This window comes from Columba livia, chromosome Z (genome assembly GCF_036013475.1).
Source record: "Columba livia isolate bColLiv1 breed racing homer chromosome Z, bColLiv1.pat.W.v2, whole genome shotgun sequence".
Lineage (NCBI taxonomy): Eukaryota > Metazoa > Chordata > Aves > Columbiformes > Columbidae > Columba > Columba livia.
The window spans coordinates 42,627,473-42,650,345 of record NC_088642.1 but is presented as its reverse complement, the minus strand read 5'-3'; the positions used below and the strand labels follow the sequence as shown (position 1 = coordinate 42,650,345).

Sequence of the window (22,873 nt, the reverse complement as noted above, 5' to 3'; positions counted from 1 at the left end):
TTTGATAAGATCCCTCCTGAGAGGAGGGATCTTATTCTCCAGGCTGAACAGTCCCAACTCTCAGCCTTTCCTCATATGTGAGATCCTTCAGTCCCATCTTAGTGGCCCTTTGTTGCACTCTCTCCAGTGTGTCCATGTCTATCTTGTGCTGGGGAGCCCAGAACTGGACCCAAGTTCCCATTCCACAAGTTCCAGCTTATTTTCTTCTTTCTTGCAGCCTTATTCACCTTTTATGCCTCGAAGACTCACAGCGCGCAGCAGATACCGATCACAGCAGCCAATACCACCACACCCATACCATCCCAGCCTGTTACCTTATGTGCTGTAAGTTCTAAGTACGTTTACTTCTACGTAACGTATTATGAAGTCACATGACTTTGAACAAGAGTCTCAGCACATTTTATGGTTGGACTCTGCCAAACAACAGTCATAGTTCAGCTGTCCCAGAGAGGAGGAAACTTTTGATTTCTGTGTTAATATTTCAGCCTATTTTGAGTAACATACGCTCTTGAGCAAGGAAAAATATAAGTTAACGATTTTGCTCAATGTAGTTTTGAACGCTTGTAGTTTCTGAACGCTTCATAAACGTTTCAACAAATTTTAAAACTTAGTTCTTGGACAGTCCTACAGAGGAGCATCCTACACTGTAGGATAAAGTCCTAAGAGTCTTCACTTAGAGAATAAATTCGTATGTTTGGTTCTTAATTGTGAAACACAAGGATGGGAGCTTTTGTGACCTGTTACTCTTTATTGGCTGAACTGCTACGCTGTTACAGTTATTGAATTCTGCCTCTGAGCTGTTTCTGGAAAATATGTGGGACAATTAACATTTAGGAATTATCTTAGTGTGTTATGGTGGATTCTCTTTGGAGTTTAGATATATACGATGAGATTTATTACTGTTCTGTGTTCTGTTTTGGAAATAAGTACAAAATGTTTGGAAAACAAAGATTGGTGACATTGACAAGGAAATAATCAAACATTGTCACCAGATCTGTAGTTTCTCTCTGTACAATTTCAGACATGGCATGAAAATGGCACCAGAAGTCTGATCTAGTGGAGTTGTTCAGCTTTGCATCTTACAGCCTGAGACTAGCGTCTTAGCTTCTTGCCTGTCCATTGAGGACACAACGTGACACAGTAATTCCTGATGCCTTCAGTGGGATTTTAATATATTTTAATACTGTGAATTTCTGTGTCTGTGCATTTTGACATGTAATACTATTTGGGGGGGACATAAAATGCTTGTCATATATAAAAACAGAGAAACATCTCTCTCTTGTCTCTCCATATGAAGAAGATTCAGCTTTAATCAGCATCACAGTACATGAGAAATGAGTTTGTGCTTGCCTTCAGTATGGAAGTTGGTCCAGCATATGATATTTATCTTCACTGTGTGTTTTCAGCTTATGAAGTTTCAAGGCTTTTGTATTGGAGAGCTAAGTGAACTTAGGGTTCTTTTTCTTCATTAATATTTTATCCACTTAAAGAAATAAAATGTATTTAAAACCAGAACGTTAGTTATTGTCAGTGTTGGCTCTTCATAATCTGTGATAATTAAGAGCTTAGTTTATGTAATAATACTGAGCCTGGTTGCAAGTATCAGCTGAGGCATGTGTGGAATTAAAAGGGCAGCACTCTCACTATCAAAAAGTGGCAGAATTAGCTTTTTCCTTTGACGCTTTCACTTCCAATATCTATCCTTGACTTTAAACTTATTGTTTGTACCAGTTCTGAGAACGTGTTGATTTGAGAGGGATCTGTAAGGTTACTTTACTTCTGCCAGATGTTTCTGTGCTTTCCTTCAGCAAGATGCTGAACCTTATAATTGTTTACTCTCGTGGTAGATCAATGCTCCCAGTGCCACCTGCAGTTGGACCAGCTTTCAGCTTTGAGTTGGATGTGGAAGATGGAGAGGTGGAAAACTATGAGGTTGGTGTGCAAACAACAACTGCCTTTAAAGAACAGATGTTAGCTCACACAACACATAAATTTCTATTATATTTTGCTTTTGATCTTGCTTTTGCCTTTCAAATAAATGTAATGACTGTGAAGACAGGATTCAGAAACCATTCTTTCAATTTTTTTTGGCAATACTGGATATTAGAAGTGCTTAGCTTTATTTTTTGTCTATTGCTCTTTCCCAGAATTCACCCTTCTAGGCCTGTAATCATTAAATTGTTCAGTTTTTATATTCTACATACTACTCTTCTTTTGAGTTTTAATTGATTTTAAATACAAAACAGAAGTGAAGCACTTTCAAAGGAACAGGTAAGTTATGAGTTTTGTGTGCATAACTTTGTAGAGTAGTAGTAGTGTTGCAGTATTAATTAATCTAAATGTAATGTTTACAAAACTGCCTTACTGCCTTTTTTTCTTGAACATCCAAAGATTACAGTAATCCACATCTATGGATGTAGAACCCTCTTTAATGTCCAAGATAATTATAGAATCATAGCATCATTTCAGTTGGAAGAGACCCTCAGGATCACCAAGTCCAATCATAACCTAAACTAACTCTAGCACTAAACCATGTCCCTAAGAACCTTGTCTAAATGCCTTTTAAACACCTCAAGGGATAGTGACTCCACCACTTCCCTAGGTAGCCTTTTCCAATGCCTGACAACCCTTTCTGTGATTTCTTTTTTTTTCCCTAATACCCAGTCTAAACTTCCCTGGTGCAACTTGAGGCTATTTCCTCTTGTCCTATCCCTTGCTACCTGGGAGAAGAGACCAACACACTCCATGCTACAACCTCCTTTCAGGTAGTTGTAGACAGCGATAAGGTCTCCCCTCAGCCTCCTTTTCTCCAGGCTAAACAGCCCCCGTTCCTTCCACTGCTCCTCATCAGACTTGTGCTCCAGACCCCTCACCAGCTTCATCACTCTCCTCTGCACTCTCTCCAGCACCTCAATGTCCTTCTTATGATGCAGGGCCCAAAACTGACCACAGTATTCAAGGTAGGGCCTCACCAGTGCTGAGTACAATGGCACGATCACTTCTCTAGTCCTGCTGGCCACACTATTCCTGATACAAGCCATGATGCTGTGGGCCTTTTAGGCCACCTGGCCACACTGCTGACTCATAGTCAGCCAGCAGTCAGTCAACACCCACAGACCCCAACTCTGCCAGGCAGCTCTCCAGCCCCTCTTCCCTGAGCCTGTAGCACTGCCTGGGGTTGTTGTGATCTGAATGCAGGACGTGACACTTGGCCTTGTTAAACCTCATACAACTGGCCTCAGCCAATTCATCCAGCCAGTCCAGATCCCTCTGTATGACCTTCCTACTCTCCAGCAGATCAACACTCCCACCCAATTTGGTGTCATCTGCAGACTTACTAAGGGTGCACTCATCTGGATCGTTGATAGAGATTAAACAGAACTGGCCCCAATACTGAGCCCTGGGGAACACCACTTGTGACTGGCTTCCAACTAGATTTGGCTCCGTTCACCACAACTCTCTGGGCCTGGCCATCCGGCCAGTTCTTTATCTATCAAAGAGTACACCCATCCAGGCCATGAGCTGCCAGCTTCTCCAGGAGAATGCTGTGGAATATGATGTCAAAGGCGTTACTGAAGTCTAAGTACACAACATCCACAGCCTTTTCTTCATCTACTAGGTGGGTCCCCTTGTTGTAGAAGGAGATCAGGTTGGTCAAACAGGACCTGCCTTTTGTAAACCCATGTTGATTGGGCCTGCTCATATAGTTGTCTTGTATGTGCCATGTGATGTTACTCAAGATCATCTGCTCCATGACCTTTCCCAGCACTGAGGTCAGACTGACAGGTCTATAGTTCCCCAGATCCTCCTGGCCCTTCTTATAGATGGGCATCACGTTTGCCAACTCACAGTCAACTGGGACCTTCCCAGTTAGCAAGGATTGCTGATAGATAATGGAAAGAGGCTTAGTGATCAGTTCCGCCAGCTCCCTCAGCTTGGGTGTATTCCATCTGTCCCCATAGACTTGTGGGTGTCCAAGTGGTGTAGCAGGTCACTAACCATTTCCCCTTGGATTACTGGGGCTTCGTTCTGCTCCCCATCCCTGTCTTCTGGCTGAGGGAATTTGGTAGCTGCAGCACAACTGGTCTTACTATTTAAGACTGAGGCAAAGAAGGCATTTATATTCTCAGCCTTTCCCTCATCTTCTGTTGCTGTGTTTCCCTCTGTATCCATCAGGGGGTGGAGATTCTCCTTAGCCTTCTTGTTGCTAATGTATTTATAGAAACATTTCTTTTTGCCTTTCACAGTGGTAGCCAGGTTCAGCTCTACTTGGTCTTTGGCCCTTGTAATTTTTTCCCTGAATAACTTCACAAAATTCTTGTATTCCTCTTGAGGAGGCTGCCCCTTCTTCCAAAGGTTATAAATTCTCCTTTTATTCCTAAGTTCCAACCAAAGCTCTCTTTTCAGCCATGCAAGCCTCCTTCCCTGGCAGCTCACCTTCCACTACATGAGGACAGCCTGCTCCTGTGTCTCTGAGATTTCTGTATTGAAGAGAGACCAACCTTCTTGCACTCCTTTGTCCATCAGCACTGCCTCCCAAGGGACTCCGTCAACCAGCCTTCTGAGCAGGTCAAAGTCTCCCCTTCAGAAGTCCTAAGTAGCACTTATGCTAACCACCCTTCTAACTTCTCCAAGGATAGTAAACTCAGTCATTTCTTGGTCACTATTACCAAAGCGACCTCCAACCAACATGTTGCCCATGAGTCCTTCTCTATTTGCAAACATGTCCAGTGGGGCTCCTTCCCTAGTTGTTTCACTAACCAGCTGTGCCAGGAAGTTGTCTTCCATGCACTCCAGGAGCCCCCTAGACTGTTCCTCTCTGCTGTGTTGTATTTCCAGTAGACATCTGGTAGGTTCACATCTGGTTCTCCCATGAGAACAAGAGCTAGTGACTGAGAGACTTCTCCCAGCTGCCTGCAAAAATATTTCATCTGCCTCTTCATCTTGGTTGGGTGGTCTGTAACACACCCTCACCAGGATGTCTGCCTTGTTGCCCTTGATTCTCACCCGTAGACACTCAACCCTATCATCACCCTCATCAAGCTCCAGAAATCAAAACACTTCCTAGCCTACTGTGCTACCCTACCTCTTCTCCTTCCTTGCCTGTCCCTTCTGAAGAGTTTATAGCCATCTAATGCACCACTTCAGTTGTGAGAGTCATCCTACAATGTTTCTGTGATGGCAAACATATTGTGGTTCTTCTGCCTCACAAGGGCTTCCAGCTACTTGTGTTTGTTGCCCATGCTGCCTGCATCTGTATAGATGCACTTCAGCTGAGCCATTGATTCTCCTGGGATGGCAGACTGAAGGGCTTCGTTAGCACTACCCTCGGATGCCAGCATGCCGCCTTAGGGTTTGCCTCTGCCACACCTGGTTTCCTCCCCCTCCCACTTCAGATCTAGTTTAAAGCCCTCTCAATAAGTCCTGCTAACTCCTGCCCCCAGATTCGTTTCCACTTTTGAGACAGATGCAACCCATTTGTTACTAGCAGGCCAGGTGCCATATAAGCTAACTCATGATCAAAAAACCCAAAATTCTGCCAGGGACACAAGTCCTGCAGCCAGGTATTTATCTGCTGGGTCTTCCTGTATCTTTCTTCATCATACCCTGCAACTGTGGGGACAGAAGAGAGCACTGCTTGTGCTCCTGATCCCTTGACCAGTCATCCCAAGGCCTCTTGATCATCTTTAGTTTTCCCTTTTCAGTTTTATCACTGCCTACCTGAAAAATTATTAGTGGGATGTAGTCTGAGGTCATAACCAGGGCAGGAAGTTTCCTTTTTACATCTTTAACCCTGGCCCCAGAGAGGCAGCAGACTTCCCTAAGAAGTGGGTCAGGCCTGCATATAGGACCTTCTCTTCCCTTTAGAAGTGAGTCTCCTACAACCACAACCTGCCTTTTTTCCTTTACGGGAAGTCCAAGCTGTTGCGGCTTTGCTGGTTGAGACTGTTGGATTCCATTGAGTTTCTCTTCAAACAGTCATCAACAACCCTTACTTTTGCACCTCTTTGCCTGTGCTCCCATTAAGAGCTCTCTGTAGTTGCACATTTTCAGTTTAACAATGAGCACTTCTGTAATAACTTCTGTGCTGAGTCAGAGGAACCATCATGTTATTTCTGAGAATTTGGGCCTTAGGTTTGACAGTGTTAGAAATCTCCTTGTGACCAGTACTGTTTGCAGCTTTCATCAAGTCTTTAAACTTTTCTATGCCTTGGTTCTTCATCACATTTACAGTGATATTTTTCCTGTGTCCCTTGCAAAGGAGTGCAAGTTACATACAGAACAGAGTGCACAGTATTTACATGACAGGATTTAGTTGCGGTGCTTGGCTTATAGAAAAATAACATAAAATTTAGCACAAAAAAAAAAAAAAAAACCTGAAGTTTGATGGTACATGTTTGTTTCCCAGATTCAGGATAAAATCTCCATATTGCAATTCAGCTAGTCCAAGATGTGGAGCAGGAATCAGAATCTGTCCCATTAAATTCTTTGTTTCTTTCACAAGACCGGACTCGCATATTCTTAAGAAGCAAATTTGTTGACAGTTTTTTCTGGTTACTAGCACTGTTCATTTTATAGCAGGACAAGAGGTCCTTCAGAAGTAAAATACTTACCAGGCTGTGCATGCAACCACAAGACTATTTGAAAGTTGGGTCCTGGAGGTTTTGAAGTCCTGAAGAAAGCATCTTACAGAATTAGAAAGATGGTTGAATTCTGAAAGGCTCTCTATGAGGCTTGTGTTGTACAGGAGAACTAAGATTCTAAACATTTCTTGGTAGCTGGGGTAGTGAGGTATAATGGCAGCCCTACCTGTAGTGGAACCAGAACCTGTCTGAGCAGTGTATTTTTAAATGTCTGGTTTCCATGTTTTGCAGGCATTGCTGAATTTAGCAGAACGTCTGGGAGAGGCCAAACCACGAGGATTAACAAAGGCAGACATTGAACAGCTTCCATCCTACAGGTTCAATCCAAACAACCACCAGTCAGAACAGACGTTGTGAGTACATTGGTCTTTTTTAAAGGTCCATAGTTTAGGTGGCTATATTTTCATTTGTTTAACTTGCAGCTTCAGCTACACGAGAAGGGCTTTAAAAGCAGTCATGTCAGCAAACAGTTTAATTTTCTTTTTTTTCCTGTATTGTTTTCCAGATCGCATACTATTTATCCTTACTCTAAAATCTCTATCTAGCCTCACATCATTCAGCTATGTTTCAGTTTAGTTCCCCAGCATTAAAAAAAATAAAATTAAAGAAAGGTGTTCTAGGTTTAGCTCAGCATGCTAGACATTTAAGTGACATTGTCAACTTGGAATTTAGCCTGTGTAAAAATACCTTCATGTGTTGATGTTTCAAGTGCTCCTGATAGAGCTTTGTCAGTGTTTCAAGAGTGCATCTTCTTATTTTTAAAATCCATTAACTTACTATGCTTGAAATATCCTTGTAAACCAAATGGAAAGGTAGTTAAAGTAGTACCAAATGCTTTCCAATGTTTGAACATCAGAGTAAGGATTTTTCTCTGATATTCCAGTTTCAGTGACCCTCAGTGTGACTTACTGGTATCAATAGGGAGTAAACTTTATAGATCATTATCTCCAATGTACTGAATTTTGATTAAACATCGGTTCTGTGTGTTGGGTCTGTGAACTCCTGTGAGCAGGACCACTTGCTTTGTGATTTAAAACACAGGAAGAAAAAAAGCATCAAACATAACCTGAAACAAAATGAACACTAAAATAAAAACACAAAAGCAATTCTCAGTTTACATTCTCACGCTCCACACCTTCAATGACAGATAATTGGAGCTACCCAAGGAGTAAATGATCTACCATGTTGTAGCCGTATCTATAAATTTTGTATGGAATAAGTATTTGTGGTTCTTACAGCAGATACATTTGAATTTTGTTTTCTGTTTTTAGGTGTGTGGTGTGCATGTGTGATTTTGAGTCAAGGCAGCTACTTAGAGTCTTACCCTGTAACCACGAGTTCCATGCCAAGTGTGTCGATAAATGGCTGAAGGTAAACAAACAAAAAAAAACCCACACTGATTTGTATGGCATTCATGTAGTTTGGGGGGAAGTGGTTTGTTGTTCCACTTCATTTCATCGTGTTTCACATTTCTAATACTTTAGGCCAGAAATGCCAACAGAGTGAAAGCACTTCTTACTTAAGATATTTTTCTATCAATTTATGAAAGATGTTTCTTTATAGCCTGGCACAAGGAAAAATGAATATGAAGAGAATTATTGTCACTGACAGATTTTACTGTGTTTCCCATTTGCACAAAACAATGACTCTGAATTCATGTAATATGTGAAATTAAAGAAAACTTGAAAACAAAAAAGTAACATAATGATATAGGAATTAGAGTTTCTGTGATGATGGTGGCTTTAACTATTTTCCATATCCTGCATGGCAAGAGTGAATACTGATACCTTCCTTCTCCACTTTCCTATTAATGTTAGATTCTGAGGCAAAAGTGTTATGTAGGTACATATATCTGTATGCAGTTATATACATATATATATAAATGTAATATATACAAATAGAAATAGTAGTTTTACAAAAATCATGATAGACCGTTCTGAGACAATCTGACCAGAAAAGAAAGGAACTAGAATCAGGACAGCCCAGTAAGGGGACAGAGAAAATAGCAGCAGTACAGAATGTGTGAAGAACAGGATATACAGATAAGTTGGTGATGATACATAGATTACTCTACAAGCTGCACTAGCAAGATCTACTGCCAACAAGGTGTTGATCCCCATCTTGCCTCGCCTTTTTTCAGTATTTTGTTCTGTTCTTCTTTAGTTTAATCTGTGTGTAGTCTGTTGTGTAGAACATTGGAAACTATGTTATGACCATGATCCTATGTTACGACAGGATACAGTCCCTAGAGAATTACAGGTGATTTTGTTTCAAAAAAAAGAAAGGAAAACTCCATGCCCTTAGGGCTTCATAGAAGCAAGAAAATGCAGTCCTTAGGCATAGACTAAAATAGTCAGTGCAGAGAATGAAAAAATTCAAGTTTATATTGGCAGCATTCTTTTGGCTAGCAAGATATCAAGAATAATGAGAACAATTTAAAAACTTGGACAGGAAGTTGCTCTTGAGCTACAGTACCCACAGAAGTCTAAGGCTTCTACAAAATACAAGGCCAGCGTAAAACAATGTTTCCACAACAGTGGTCATAAGTTTGAGTAGAACTGATATCCTTCAGTATCTGAATCCATGAACATACTTGAGAATCAGCAAAAGAAATGTAAACACCTAGTTGTTTTATTGTCAGAATAAAAAGCTACGTACACACTCCCCCCTGCCCCAATATTATCAATATGTCTATGCTAGATGTATGCTGCTTTGTTCATTAACTGCAAGTTAAGAGTGGAGTATATACATTCAAGTGGTATTCTCCAGTGTCCCCTTACTCCTCTCAAGGACTGTTCACACTAGATTTATTAAGTCTTTCTGTTGCATGAAACTTCTTAAGTCATTTGTGGTGTGGACAGAGTATGCAAGGGTAGTATTCACTCCATTTTTTGAAAAAGAACTAAGATCATTTGACACAGCCTGTGAGACAGTGGAAGCCATAGGTCTATATATGTTAAATTGATTATATAGATTTTTTAAAAGACAGTTCTTTCCAGGCTATTAATGCAAAAAAATATACCTCTGATTCATAGAGCCCCTGATCTGCAGATTGCTGGAAGTTAGAAGAACATGTCAGGGAAGTATCATGCATGCTTGTCCTGTTTTTATGCTCTTTCTTACCTGCCGTCAGTGTCAAGAGTCAGACAAGTATGTTGAATCAAGCTTTTTGGGGAGTCAGTGTGGCAGTTCTACAGTTAGATTCAGTATTTTCAACTGGTAAAGAACTGGCAGAACAGAAAAGTGAAAAAAGCAGATTTAGTTTAGTCTTTATAATCATAGATGTACTGTAGTAGTGGTGAAATAGCTTTTTTCTGGTGTTCCTGTCCCAGCTTATAATAGAAACTATGTATTTTCTAATGGATCTTCACATGTGGTGTTTTCTGAACATTGTCTAATCATAGAAAAACCCTATGAACCTAAGAGTGTCAGCTACATGGGAGAATGAGGTGAAAGATACGCAATCTGAACCTAAAGGGGATGTAGTTATATCCACCTGAAACTGTTTGTGTTGACATCGTGTATTCAGAGCTGGATGCAAAATAAGCTAGACAAGGTTAAAGCATTGCAGTGTAGGATTCCTAAGGCAGGGTATTTACAGCATGTGGGTTTAGTTGCACTGCTACGGAGATGGTGTTTGGAAAGAAAGATTATTTCACTTTGCAAATATAAGAAATAACCTGTAACACCACCCTGTTTTAGTTACAGCCTCTGTCTAAACTTGTTAACAGTTAAAACAGCAAACATCTGGAAGTGAAGATAATTGACAGATATCTTGTGCTATAGCTTTGCATCTGTCCATTCATTTATATATTTGACAACTTGTTTTGTATGTTGATAGTGTTGATTATGTCCACATCCACTTAATTCACATCATCCAGCTGACATCAAGTTGATAAATTCTGCAAGGGAAGGTAAAAATTGTAGCTTTCAGTACTTGTAACTTTTTTTCCACAAAGTGGGAAAAAAACAAAACCCAACATTTTGTCCTCCTGCTTTTGTGAAGAAGGTATTTGCTATCTAGGAATATTTCTAGAACTAGTTCTGGAACTGTGGAGTTACGTTGATTCTTTTAAGTTTCACCATGTTGTTAGTGAAAGATGTAAATAAGAGTTCAGAGATCCAATCTGATTCTTTAAAAAAAATCTTTATTCCATTGCCTGTTGGTGATGATAGAGGAAAAAAAAATGTATCTAAGAAAGTGGCTTGTCTATGCATGAAAGTTTTGATCTACCCTGCCTCTATAATGCTATGTACAGTATCACTCACTGTGAGTGTTTGTTTATAGTGCATTAGGTACCCAACTTCAATTTATACTTCCCTGTTTAAGCAAGGTTAAAGACTTGTAAGAGAAGATGTAATAGAGTGGAGGAAACAGAATTAATAGGGAGGTTATTCTTTTGCTTTTCATAGTATTGTTAACTCTCATATTTCACATTTTATTGTTATTTCTTAATATCCTAAGTCCTTTGTTCAAATACGAATACATGAGAAATCTCTTCTTTTGTAAAGTAAGGATTAGTTATCATTCTAAAGGACAGCTTGAAAACATGACCTGTCTTCCCCTGAGGTGAAGATAACAAGGAAAACTGATCTCATAGGAAATGATGTATTATATATGAGAAAAATTGTAACTATAGTTTAACTTTGTTCTGACTAATACCAGAGTTTTAAAGGATTCTAGTAGATCCTAAAAGATCTATTTTTCTAAATGCAGTTTACTTGAGCTATGAATTTCTATAAAATATAAAAAAAGAAATTGGTTAGTTCATTGAACATACAGCTCTCTCTCTTTATAGTACAGAAAGTTTTCTTGAATGAGTGGCTAGTTAGAAGGTTAATCTTACAATATTATGTCTCTCTTATTTGTCTTTTTGCGCCAAGGAGTCACATTAAATGCCGGAAAGGGAGAATGAATTTCATGAAAAGCACAAGAATGCAACTAAATTTAAACCCAGATGTTCATGCAGGATCTTGAAGAGTTGCCTAAAAATCAGTGTTGCAGTATCTATGAGTATTCATTTTATCCTGGCACAGTGCATTTTTTTCTGCAATTCCAATAAAAAAATTATTCCCACTGAATGCTGTGTTTCATGATACAGATGGTGGATACCTCATTATTTATCTAAGCAAATACCTCTTGTTTCATTAAACCATTGAATTTTGAAGGACATGCCTTATTACTTTAGAAATCATATTATCAGATTGGTGCAAAAGTAATTACAGTTCCGGACCATGAATTTTAAATCATTATAGCTAGGCTTTATTAATCAAAATAGGAACCATTACAATGAACACATTCTTGCGAACAAGATATAACTTTGTTTATTCCTGCAGTGTAAACATCTGTGCTTCAGGATTTGCTGAGCTCTCAGAAAGCATTTTCTGCATCCTGCTGGTCGTGAAAGTGTTTTCCCTGCAAAAAGTTGTCAAGATGCTTCAAGCAGTGGTGGTTGGTTGGCAAGAGATCAGGTGATATAGCAGATGAGGCAAAACTTCATAGCCCAATTCATTCAACTTTTGAAGCGTCAGTTGTGTGACATGTGGTTGAGCATTCTCTTTGAGAAGAATTGGACCCTTTCTGTTGACCAATGCCAGCTGCAGATGTTGCAGTTTTCGGTGCATCTCTCAGAATCACAGAATTGACTGGGTTGGAAAAGACCTCAGAGATCATCAAGTCCAACCCTTGGTCCAACTCTAGTCCATTTACTAGATCATGGCACTAAGTGCCATGTCCAGTCTCAATTTAGAAATCTCCAGGGACGGCGAGTCCACTACCTCCCTGGGCAGGCCATTCCAATGCCTGACCACTCTCTCTGGAAAGAATTTCTTTCTAATATCCAGCCTAAATTTCCCCTGGCAGAGTTTAAGCCCATGCCCCCTTGTCCTATTGGTAACTGCCTGGGAGAAGAGACCAATCCCCACCTGGCTATAACTTCCCTTTAGGTAGTTACAGAGAGTGATGAGGTCACCTCTAAGCCTCCTCTTCTCTAGACTAAACAACCCCAGCTCCCTCAGCCTCTCCCCAGAGGTCTTGTGTTCAAGTCCCTTCACCAGTCGTGTTGCTCTTCTCTGGACCCGCTCCAGCACTTCAATATCTTTCCTGAACTGAGGGGCCCAGAACTGAACATAATACTCCAGGTGTGGCCTCACCAGTGCAGAGTACAGGGAAGGATCACTTCCCTTGTCCTGCTGACCACGCTATTTTTGATACAGGACAGGATACCATTGGCCTTCTTGGCCACCTGGGCACACTGTTGGCTCATGTTGAGCTTCCTGTCAATTAGTACCCCCAGGTCCCTTTCTGTCTGACTGCTCTCCAGCCACTCTGTGCCCAGCCTGTAGCGCTGCAGGGGGTTATTGTGGCCAAACTGCAGGACCCAGCACTTGGCCTTGTTGAACTTAATCCCATTGGAATCAGCCCATTTTTCCAATCTATCCAGATCCCTCGGCAGAGCCCTCTTGCCTTCCAGCAGGTTGACACTCCATCCCAGCTTGGTGTCATCAGCAAATTTGCTGATGATGGTCTCAATCCCCTCATCTAAATCATCAATAAAGATGTTAAACAGGACTGGACCCAACACTGACCCCTGGGGGACACCACTAGTGACTGGCCGCCAGCTAGATGCACCAGCACTCTCTGGGACCGGCCCTCCAGCCAGTTCTTAACCCAGCAGAGAGTGCACTTGTCCAAGCCATGGGCTACCAGCTTTTGCAGGAGTATATTATGGGAGACAGTGTCAAAGGCTTTGCTGAAATCTAGATAGACCACGTCTACAGCTTTCCCCTCATCCAGCAGGTGGGTCACCTGATCATAAAAGATCAGGTTGGTCAGACAGGACCTGCCCCTCCTAAACCCATGCTGGCTGGGTCTGATCCCTTGTCCATCCTGAAGGTGCTGTGTGATTCCATTCAGGATGATCTGCTCCATAACCCTGACAGGCACCGAGGTCAGGCTGACAGGCCTGTAGTTGCCAGGGTCAGCTTTGCAGCCCTTTTTGTGGATTGGGGTAACATTTGCCAATTTCCAATCATATGGGACCTCCCCAGTGAGCCAGCACTGTTGGAAGATGATGGAGAGTGGCTTGGCAAGTTCTTCTGCTAGCTCCCTCATCACCCTAGGATGGATCCCGTCTGGTCCCATAGACTTGTGAGGATCCAGATGGCTCAGTAAGTCACCAACTATTTCCTCCTGGAATACAAGGGAACTATTTGGCTTCCTATCTCTGTCAACCACCTCCAGAGGCCAGTTGTCCTGAGGGCCACCTGTCTTACTGGTAAAAACTGAGGCAAAGTAGGTATTAAGTACCTCAGCTTTCTCCTCATCTTTGTTAACTATATTTTCCTCAGAGTCCAACAGAGAATGGAGGTTTTCCTTGCCCCTTCTTTTGTTATTAACATATTTAAAGGACTTTTTATTATCCCTAACAGAATTGGCCAAATTAACTTTAAATTGCACTTTTGTTTCCATTATTTTTTTTCTGCACGATCTAGCTATTTCCATAAATTCTTCATAAGTAGCCAGCCCTTTTTTCCACAGTCGGTAAACTCTCTTTTTATTTCTGATTTCCTTCAGAATCTCCCTGTTCAGCCAAGCTGGTTATCTTCCCCGCCGGCTAGCCTTTCAGCACACTGGTATAGCCTGTTCCTGTACACTCAAAACCTCCTGCTTGAAGCATGTCCAACCCTCCTGGGCCCCCTTGTTTTTAAGAATTGTTTCCCAGGGTATGCTCTGAATAGGCAAAAATCTGCCCTCCGGAAGTCCATTTTAGAGGTTTTTATTAATGGCTCTCCTTGCATCTCTGAGTATTGAAAATTCTATTATTTCATGGTTGCTATGCCCCAGGCATCCTCCAACCACTGCCTCACCCACCAGCCCTTCTCTGTTTGTAAACAGTAGGTCTAGCAGGGCCTTACCCCTGGTAGCCTCATTTACCAGCTGATGAAGGAAATTGTCCTCTATACACTCTAGGAAATTCCTAGACTGCCTCTTCTGTGCAGTATTGAGCTCTCAGCAGATATCCGGCAGGTTAAAGTCACCCACAAGAACAAGGGCCGTCGATTTTGAGACATCTGTCAGCTGCTTGTAGAATAATTAATCTCCTCCATCATCCTGGTTGGGCGGTCTATAACAGACACCCACAAGGATGTCAGTCTTGTTGGACTTGATTCTGGTCCACAGACACTCAGCTGTGTCACTGCTGACCTCAAGTTTAACAGAGTCAAGAAACTCTCTAACATAAAAAGCCACCCCTCCACCTCTCTTACCCTGCCTGTCTTTTCTGAAGAGTTTGTAACCACACATAGCAGCACTCCAGTCATATTAGTCATCCCACCATGTTTTTGTGATGGCAACTATGTCATAGCTTTCCTGCTGCATGATGGCTTCCAGCTCCTCTTGTTTGTTGCCCATACTGCGTGCATTAGTGTACATGCACTTCAAGTGGGCTGCTGATTTCACTCTTAATTCAGGCTTTCCATCCTTAGGCTGATCTTTGGAGAGCCCAGTTTCAATTCCTTCCCCCTTCAAACCTAGTTTAAAGCCCTCCTGATCAGCCCTGCCAACTTATGGGCTATAGTCCCCTTGCTCTTCCTAGAAGGATGAAGCCCATCTGATTTGAGGAGACTAGGTACCACAGAGCTTGCCCCATGGTCAAAAAACCCAAAATTTTTATGCTGACACCAATCCTTTTGCCACCTGTTAATGAGATGGGCTTTTCTACTCCTCTCTTTATTTAGCTCCTCATCTACCCCAGATAGCACAGAAACTGAGGCAAATATCACCTCTGCTCCTGTCCCATGAACTGACCAACCCAGTGCTTTAAAGTCTTTAATTGTCTTGGTACTTCTTCTATTCATGTCCTCACTGCCAGCTTGGACTACTAACAGGGGATAATAGTCTGAGGGCTGAATTATCTCAGGAAGTCTTCTATTAATGTTCCTCACCCAGGCCCCAGGAAGGCAGCAGACCTTCCTGTGGGATGGCTCTGGGCGACATATAGGGCCCTCTGTTCCCCTCAGAAGGGAGTCGCCGACTACAACCACCCTTCTTTGTTTTTTTCTTATAGCTGCAGTTGTAATCCTTTCTGTAGATGAGGTCCATCCAGGAGGCTCTCCAGGCAGATCTTCTTGGCTGTTCTCTGCCTGATTTTCTGGGTCCAGGGCCTCGTATCTATTTGTTAAGGGCACCAAGGGTGGTGATGGGGTTCGAGAGAGGGTTCTTTTACCTCTCCGATCAGGGACTTGTTTCCATTCCACCCCATCAATTAGGTCTGCTCTATCTGCCTTATGGCAGGAGGGACAGGGCTTTGCCATCTCCTGTTGCACACCCTTAGGAGTCATGCTTCTCAGATGGAATGGTTTCACCAGGATTCAGAAAGCTATAGTCGATCAGATCATCAGCAGACCACCAAGCAGTGACCATGACCTTATTTTAGTGCAAGTTTGGTTTTGGGAAGTGCTTCGGAGGTTCTGCTGAGTCCAGCCACTGAGCTGGTCATCACCAGTTGTCATATAAAATCCACTTTTCATTGCACATCACAATCTGAACAAGAAATGATTCTTTGTTGTTCTGTAAAATAAGAGAAGACAACACTTCAAAACAATGATTCATTTGATTTTCAGTCAGCTCATGAGGCACCCAGTTATCGGGCATTTTCACCTTACCAATTTCCTCCAAATGCCAAATAACCATAGAATGGTCAACGTTGAGTTCTTTGACAATTTCTTGTGTAGTTGCAGTATCAGATTCAGTATCAGTAGTTGCAGAGGATCAGCTTCGATGATTGCTCTCAGTAGGTCATTGTCAACTTCCAATGGCCAGACACTACATGCCTCATCCTCAAGGCTCTTGACTCCTTTGTGAAACTTCTTGAACCACCACTGCACTGTAGGTTTGTTAGCAGTTCCTGGGCCAAATGCATTGTTGATGTTGCAAGTTGTCTCCACTGCTTCACTACTCATTTTGAATTCAAATAAGAAAATCACTCTAATTTGCTTTTTATCTAACATCATTTCCATAGCCTAAAATAAATATAAACAGCAAGTTATACGTCATTAACAAAAAAAAAAAAAAAAAGGCACATTAAAATCATGTGTAACATAACCACATTTATTTAAGAATGTATTCCAGTATCAAACAGCAAATTTCAACAATGCAAGAACTGCAATTACTTTTGCACCAACTTAATAGCTGAATTGTACTTAGAATAATGCAAATACAAAGTAGAGACCAAGTAATGGCATTGTCTTCAAGTAATTTCAAAACTGTTAGTGAAAGAGTAATAAATACATTTTGGATTGGTTCTTCAATCCATGCTTTACAAAAACCAAAGTGATAATAACCATGATATAAACTATAAACCAGTAGTAGTAACAGTAGTAATCGATAGAAAAAATATGCCGTCATTTTAACTTGCATTACTAGATAATGTTTTTCAGTAATTACATGTTAATTTCATTGGCATTTATTGTTTTAATTTGAAATTCATGACAATGATTTCTGAATTCTGTCCTGCAGAACCACATTTCTTGATGCTCTAACTTGTCTTTTCATTGGAAAAACTGGCTACCTTAGAAAAACTTGGAGTTGACAGTGCTTGGTCCTGCAGTTTTGGTAACCATGAAATACAGAATTTGTGGCAGGGAATCCTGAGTTATTTTCACTCTCTCCTTTTCAGTGGAAATGTTTTATCATTGTTGGTTTTGGTTTGGGATTTTTCTCATCATTTGCTAAAATGAAATTAGCCTTTTTATGAAAAGGGGGATGAGAAGACAGAAATACTTTCCCAGTAGCTTAAGAAATGTTGCGTCTTATATTTTCAAGGAAGCTATAAAAGTAGAAGAATCACAGGACATCTTTTCAGTGATTGCTTTGCTGAAGGACTGAATTTAGACCTGCCTTATCTGTGTTAATACCTTTTTTCTCAGGTCGTCTTATGTCTTTTTTTTTTTTTCCTTTTTTTCATCTCTTAACTAAAGCCTCTTCCCTTTCTCCCTGGTCCGCTTTCAGCTTTGACCAAATCTATGTGACTGGTTTCTAGTCTGGTTTTGGAGGATTTCTTTGCAGCACACAGTACAGCTTCTTAGTTGCCTCCATGTGATTGCAATGGACTATAACTATGAATTTGCATTAATAAAACCACCATCACTTAGATAAAGTCTAGTTTGTTGTTTTGTTTTATCTCTAAAGAGGCACAATTATTTTATTGGAAACATAATTTTCAATTGACAAACTTACCACACCACTGTAACATAACCAAACAAACTAAAAAAAGGCATAAGCACACTTCATCTTCTCTTGAGTACTCTTGAATTACTTTTCAATATTCACAGATGTTAGTGTCATGCACACATTACTTTAACAATGTATTTGTCAGAACAGTAAACTCTCTTTTGTTTCTGGTTTTACAGGCAAATCGTACCTGCCCAATTTGTAGAGCTGATGCTTCAGAAGTACATCGTGATTCAGAATGACCAGTCTAAGAGCACAAATCTGGTTTGGGTGTTCCTGATCACATGTATATATGAACTATCTGTTGAACATACCACGTGGCTTCCAGCCTACCCTTTACACAAAAGGGTCAATGGACCTTAGTTTGCACTGTGTGACTTAATCAATTATAAAGCTTATAACTAGTCTTCACAGTTACGGGATTGTTATACTAACAGTGTGATTGGAACTCCAAAGATATACATTATATATATATTTTTTTTAGCTTCATTTTGTGTGTGCACTAACATTCCCTGGGTTTTGTGTGATCATTCTGGGTGTTGCTGCAAGATTACTGTGGACATGGTCTTTTAGCATGTGCTTTTATATAAAAGAAAAAAAAAGTGGTAGCTCCAAACAAAATAGCAATCTACGTTATGTAGAGCCTTCAGATACTGTGAGTGGGGATGAATGGTGTGATTGTTTGCTTGCGAGAGGATGCATGAAGTGTGCTTGTGACTGAGTGGGCATGTGTGTTTGAGAACCTATATACCAGCATGTACTGAGAATGTATGTGTGTAGTAATAATTATGCTGCAATGTATAATCTTCTGTGTTATTTAAACAGTACTAGTACTGTACACTGGTTCCTTTCCTTGTGTTTGCAGTTGTGCACTGAATGGGATGGGTGCATCAATTGCAGATGTTTAGTATTTCCTCCCCAATGTACTTAACAGGTGTAAAGACCTTCCTACCTGTTACTCAAACAGCTGTTATGCTTCCCCTTCATTGGAGGCTTTAAATGTGTACCACTAAAGAGTGCATTGATTGTTGATACGTGAGTAACTTTGGGGTTTTAGCATATGTTATATCAATGTAAAGTTGCAATATCACACAAATCATTTTGCAATATTATAATTTTCAATTGCTAATATGAATATCAATGTTCTTCTGTTCTCCTTCTTAATTTTTCTAGCTGGGTTTGCCAGTTATGTGGTTCTTCCACGAAAGAAAGCAGAAAGGACACTGAGGGTCTTGTGCAACAGCTTTTCACTTTTGGCCATTATACTTGCTAAGGACATAATCTTTTAGCTTATAAACATTGGCTTTAACACATACATTATTTGTCATTTACAAGGGAGTTTGTATACAACTAAAACAACTTGTAAAATTACTATTTTATTCTTGCAACTTCCTGAATAAAATAAAACTTTTAGCATTTTCTCAGAGAGGTAGAACTTCTGATTTTTTTCATTGTGTCACAAGAGAAAGTTGCTTTTGGTTACAAACTACAGAATTCAGTTGACCTGATGTTGCTGCTTGCCCTCCCTTATTTCATGATGAGTGTAAACGAAGAAGTAACTCCCTCATTTTTTGCAGTTAATTTTCCTGTGTGTTCCACTATAGCAGAAGATTGAACACCTTCCAGAACACTGCTGTGAAATAGAAGGTGATAACATTTATTCAAGTGCTCTGAATAATATGAAAAAAAAGTAATCTTCATTTATAACATTCAGACTGTTAACATCTTTGATATGGCTTAGCAACATTTTTAGGTCTGCGTATACCATAGTTATTCAAAGGATGCACTTTTTGCAATAAAATTCTTCTCCTAAGTTCAATGTCATTACTTTGGTTGCAGCAGCACAAGTGGCACAGTTAGCAATACTGCTGCAACTTGCTGACAGTCTCAGCTTTAAGTTTATTCTTTATAATTTCTGTTGCTTTTGTATGCTGCTATGCTTTAGTATCAGTTACAATTTCAAACAGTGTTAGGTGTTCTTCATGCTGATTTCCCTCTGAAGATTCCACAGACCAGAAACAGCTCTTGGTGCAGATAAAATAAAAGCACAATTTTACCCTATTTCGGATGCTCTTCTCTCTGTTTGGTTATGCAAGTAGTTCTCAAAAACAGTGAGTCTTTCTATACCTATCCATACTTAAGAATACTAAATAAATGAAAACACTGTTACATCAACATGAAAATATTTGAATTTCTCCTCTTTTCCAGTGGAGTTAAACATAGCAGGTTAAATCATGTGTAATAAAATTTATTTTTTTAACAAATAAAATAATGTTGTTTAAAAAGCATATGTCACATATGTCTTAGAAAACTTAGTCTCTTTTATAGAACTTCAAAAGAAAAAATTCTGTGTGTACAGAATTAAACTTAACTAACATTACTGTGCTCAGTATTTGGTTTCAGGTGTGGAAAGAGGATACTTTTTCTAGGTGAGACACAAACAAACAAGACACACTCTTCTGAAGCCAAGGGAAAGTAGTGCTCTTTTTGAAATTGGAGAAATTTTGATGTGTATTGTCCCTTTTTCCCTGGTGAAACTCTGTGAGGCAGTAGGAGTTCTAGGAGATGGAGAGTCTAAGTTGGTAAAATCCTGAAATTAATTTTTGCACTCTTATGGCTCATCTCTTCTGTAAACGTTCTTTCATTTGCATGGGACTCTTGCAGATACATGTGGACCTGTTTCCTGTGGTCAGTGTGTATAAACAGCACATGCATACATTCTGAATCAACTCAGACAAGCTAAAACAAAGTCCTCTCTGTTGTAGCTGTTAAGGAAGGGGGATTCATGTTCAGCTCTTAACTGCCATGTGTTACACACATTTGTGTGTAATTCCACAGCCTGCCATGCTGCCTGGCAGCACCTGAATTCAAATTCAGCCTTTCTGCCATCACCGGGCTCCTCCTCCTCCTCCTCAAAAAAAAAAAAAAAAAAAAAAAAAAAGAAGAGAATGCTGTGTTTTTTTTAAATTAAATTGTAAATTTCATTTGACATTTTAGTAGATAGCAAGGCCTACAGATAATTCCAGTGTATCACTTTATGGCTTTCTTTAAAAAAAAAAAGTTAAAGCCTTTTGTTGTATGCTATTTTGTGCAGGCTCTTGAATGTGATTTCACAACTGTTAACACATTGTATAATACTTGGGATGAGATTGTATTAATTTGGATTGTAGAAAACACATTTTTGACTGAGTTATCTTTGAGCCTTGGTAAAGGCTGTGGTTTTTTTTCTTTGGTACATTGTTACCTCATTTTGCTACTTGTGTTTCAGATTTGCTAATGATTATGAAAGCTTTTGGGTTTTGTTGGAATCATATTTTGTCGAGTGTTTTCTTTTAAATTTACTCCATTGTATCATTTAACATGTAGGGGGTTTTATATTCTAAATACCTGTAACCAAATCATTTGAAGGCTTGATAAATTTTTAACAAAATTTGTACTTTTTTTATGAGAGTTACTAGTAATGCTATACTAGGTAGTGCAATGAATTTTTATTTTTAATCCCTGTGCCTAGTTTTGAAGTTGAAAGAGTTGTTCCATAATAAATGTATGATGTACACTTACACAATTTTGTCCTGTTCTTTCTCTTAGAAAAAGGCACGTTGTTTCCTTTTGTTACTCTGAATATTTCTGTGCATGTTCATACAACTCTAGCTATTGACAATAGATGCTTGTTTTATAGGAGGAAGTTTTGCTCCCTTAATTATAGTGCATGGCTGGCTTGTTTTAATCTAGTTTGAAAGATCATAGCAAAATCATATTAAATGTTGTCATATTTTTGAAATTGTAAAATAGCTATAATTCATAGAACTCAAAGTCTTGCACAAAAGTTCAGCATTCTAAAGATGTTAGTTGAAAGAAAATAAGCAGGGGTGGAGGTGCACCTTTGACGTAATATTTGCGGTGTGTCAGCTGAAGATGTGTTACACTTTGCAGTGCCCCAACAGTGGTAAAAATGCATCCTGAGTTAAGGATGAAACTGAATGAAAAGGAGTTTGATTAGCCAGGGTCACATAAGTGGCTGATGGTAGAAAGAAAAATAAAGAGTTATGTTTGGTTTTGTTTTTAATGAGGTGGTGTAAACTAAGTTGACAGAGGTAATTATTTAAAAGGTTTCCTTTTACACAGGGCATTTAATAGCTTTGTTAATAGCAGCTGTTCTTGGTACTCAAACATATTTGAAGATCCATTGGTGCTTTGAGAATCCTTATGCAAAGATTCATATACATATGGATTTATAATCCTGGATAACAACTAGTTTGCCCTTTTTCATACAGCAGATTTTAATTATTAGTTATACTGTTGAAAATGGACAATGCTGCCAGTAGTATTTGTGAAGGTAAAGGTACTGGGTGGCTGAGCTTCACTGATAAGGAAACGTGGAAGTTCCTGTGACAGGCTTAGAGCCTGTTACCAGCAAGCTCCTGAGAGTAGAGTGGGCCTTCCTGGCCCATAGAATATCTCAAGCTGGAAGGGACCCACAAGTATCATGGAGTCCAACTGCCTGCTTCTCAGAGGACTACCTGAAACTAAACCATATGACTTAGAGCATCGTCCAGGTGCTCCTTGAACTCTTGACAGTCTTGGTACCATGACCACTTTGCTGGGGAGCTTGTTCTAGTCACTCTCTCAGTGAAGAACGTTTTCCTGACGTTCAGTCTGAACTTCCTCTGACGTAGCTTCATTCCATTTCTTCCTGTCCTGTTGCTGGTCTCCAGAGAGAGGAGATCAGCACCTCACCCATCTGCTGCCCCTCATGAGGAAGTTGTAAATTGCAATGAGGTCCCTCTTCAGCCTTACCTGAGCTGAACAAACTAAGTGACTTTCATCTTGCTCCCCATCCCTGTCTGTCCTTTTCTCCTGTCTTACTTTCAACTACTGGCCACAACTGTAGCTTCTCCATCTTGTGCATTTGCTTTAACACTCCTTCTCGAAAGAAAATAAGCAGGGGTGGAGGTGCACCTTTGACATAATATTTGCGGTGTGTCAGCTGAAGATG

At 40.1% G+C, this 22,873-nt stretch overlaps 1 protein-coding gene across 14 annotated transcripts in view; it reads left to right on the top strand.

Moving 5' to 3' along the window:
• Window positions 1-21,442, top strand: part of RNF38 (ring finger protein 38) — a 132,947-nt gene extending 111,505 nt beyond the window's left edge. For 13 of the 14 annotated variants that reach the window (XM_065045577.1, XM_005504591.4, XM_065045576.1 and 10 more), the window contains 5 exons: window positions 218-324; window positions 1,848-1,932; window positions 6,876-6,997; window positions 7,916-8,015; window positions 18,057-21,442. In XM_065045577.1, coding sequence (XP_064901649.1) covers window positions 218-324; window positions 1,848-1,932; window positions 6,876-6,997; window positions 7,916-8,015; window positions 18,057-18,119 — 477 coding nt within the window. In that variant the 3' untranslated portion in view covers window positions 18,120-21,442. The other variant, XM_065045575.1, reaches the window with a different exon arrangement.
• The last annotated feature ends 1,431 nt before the right edge of the window (window positions 21,443-22,873 follow it).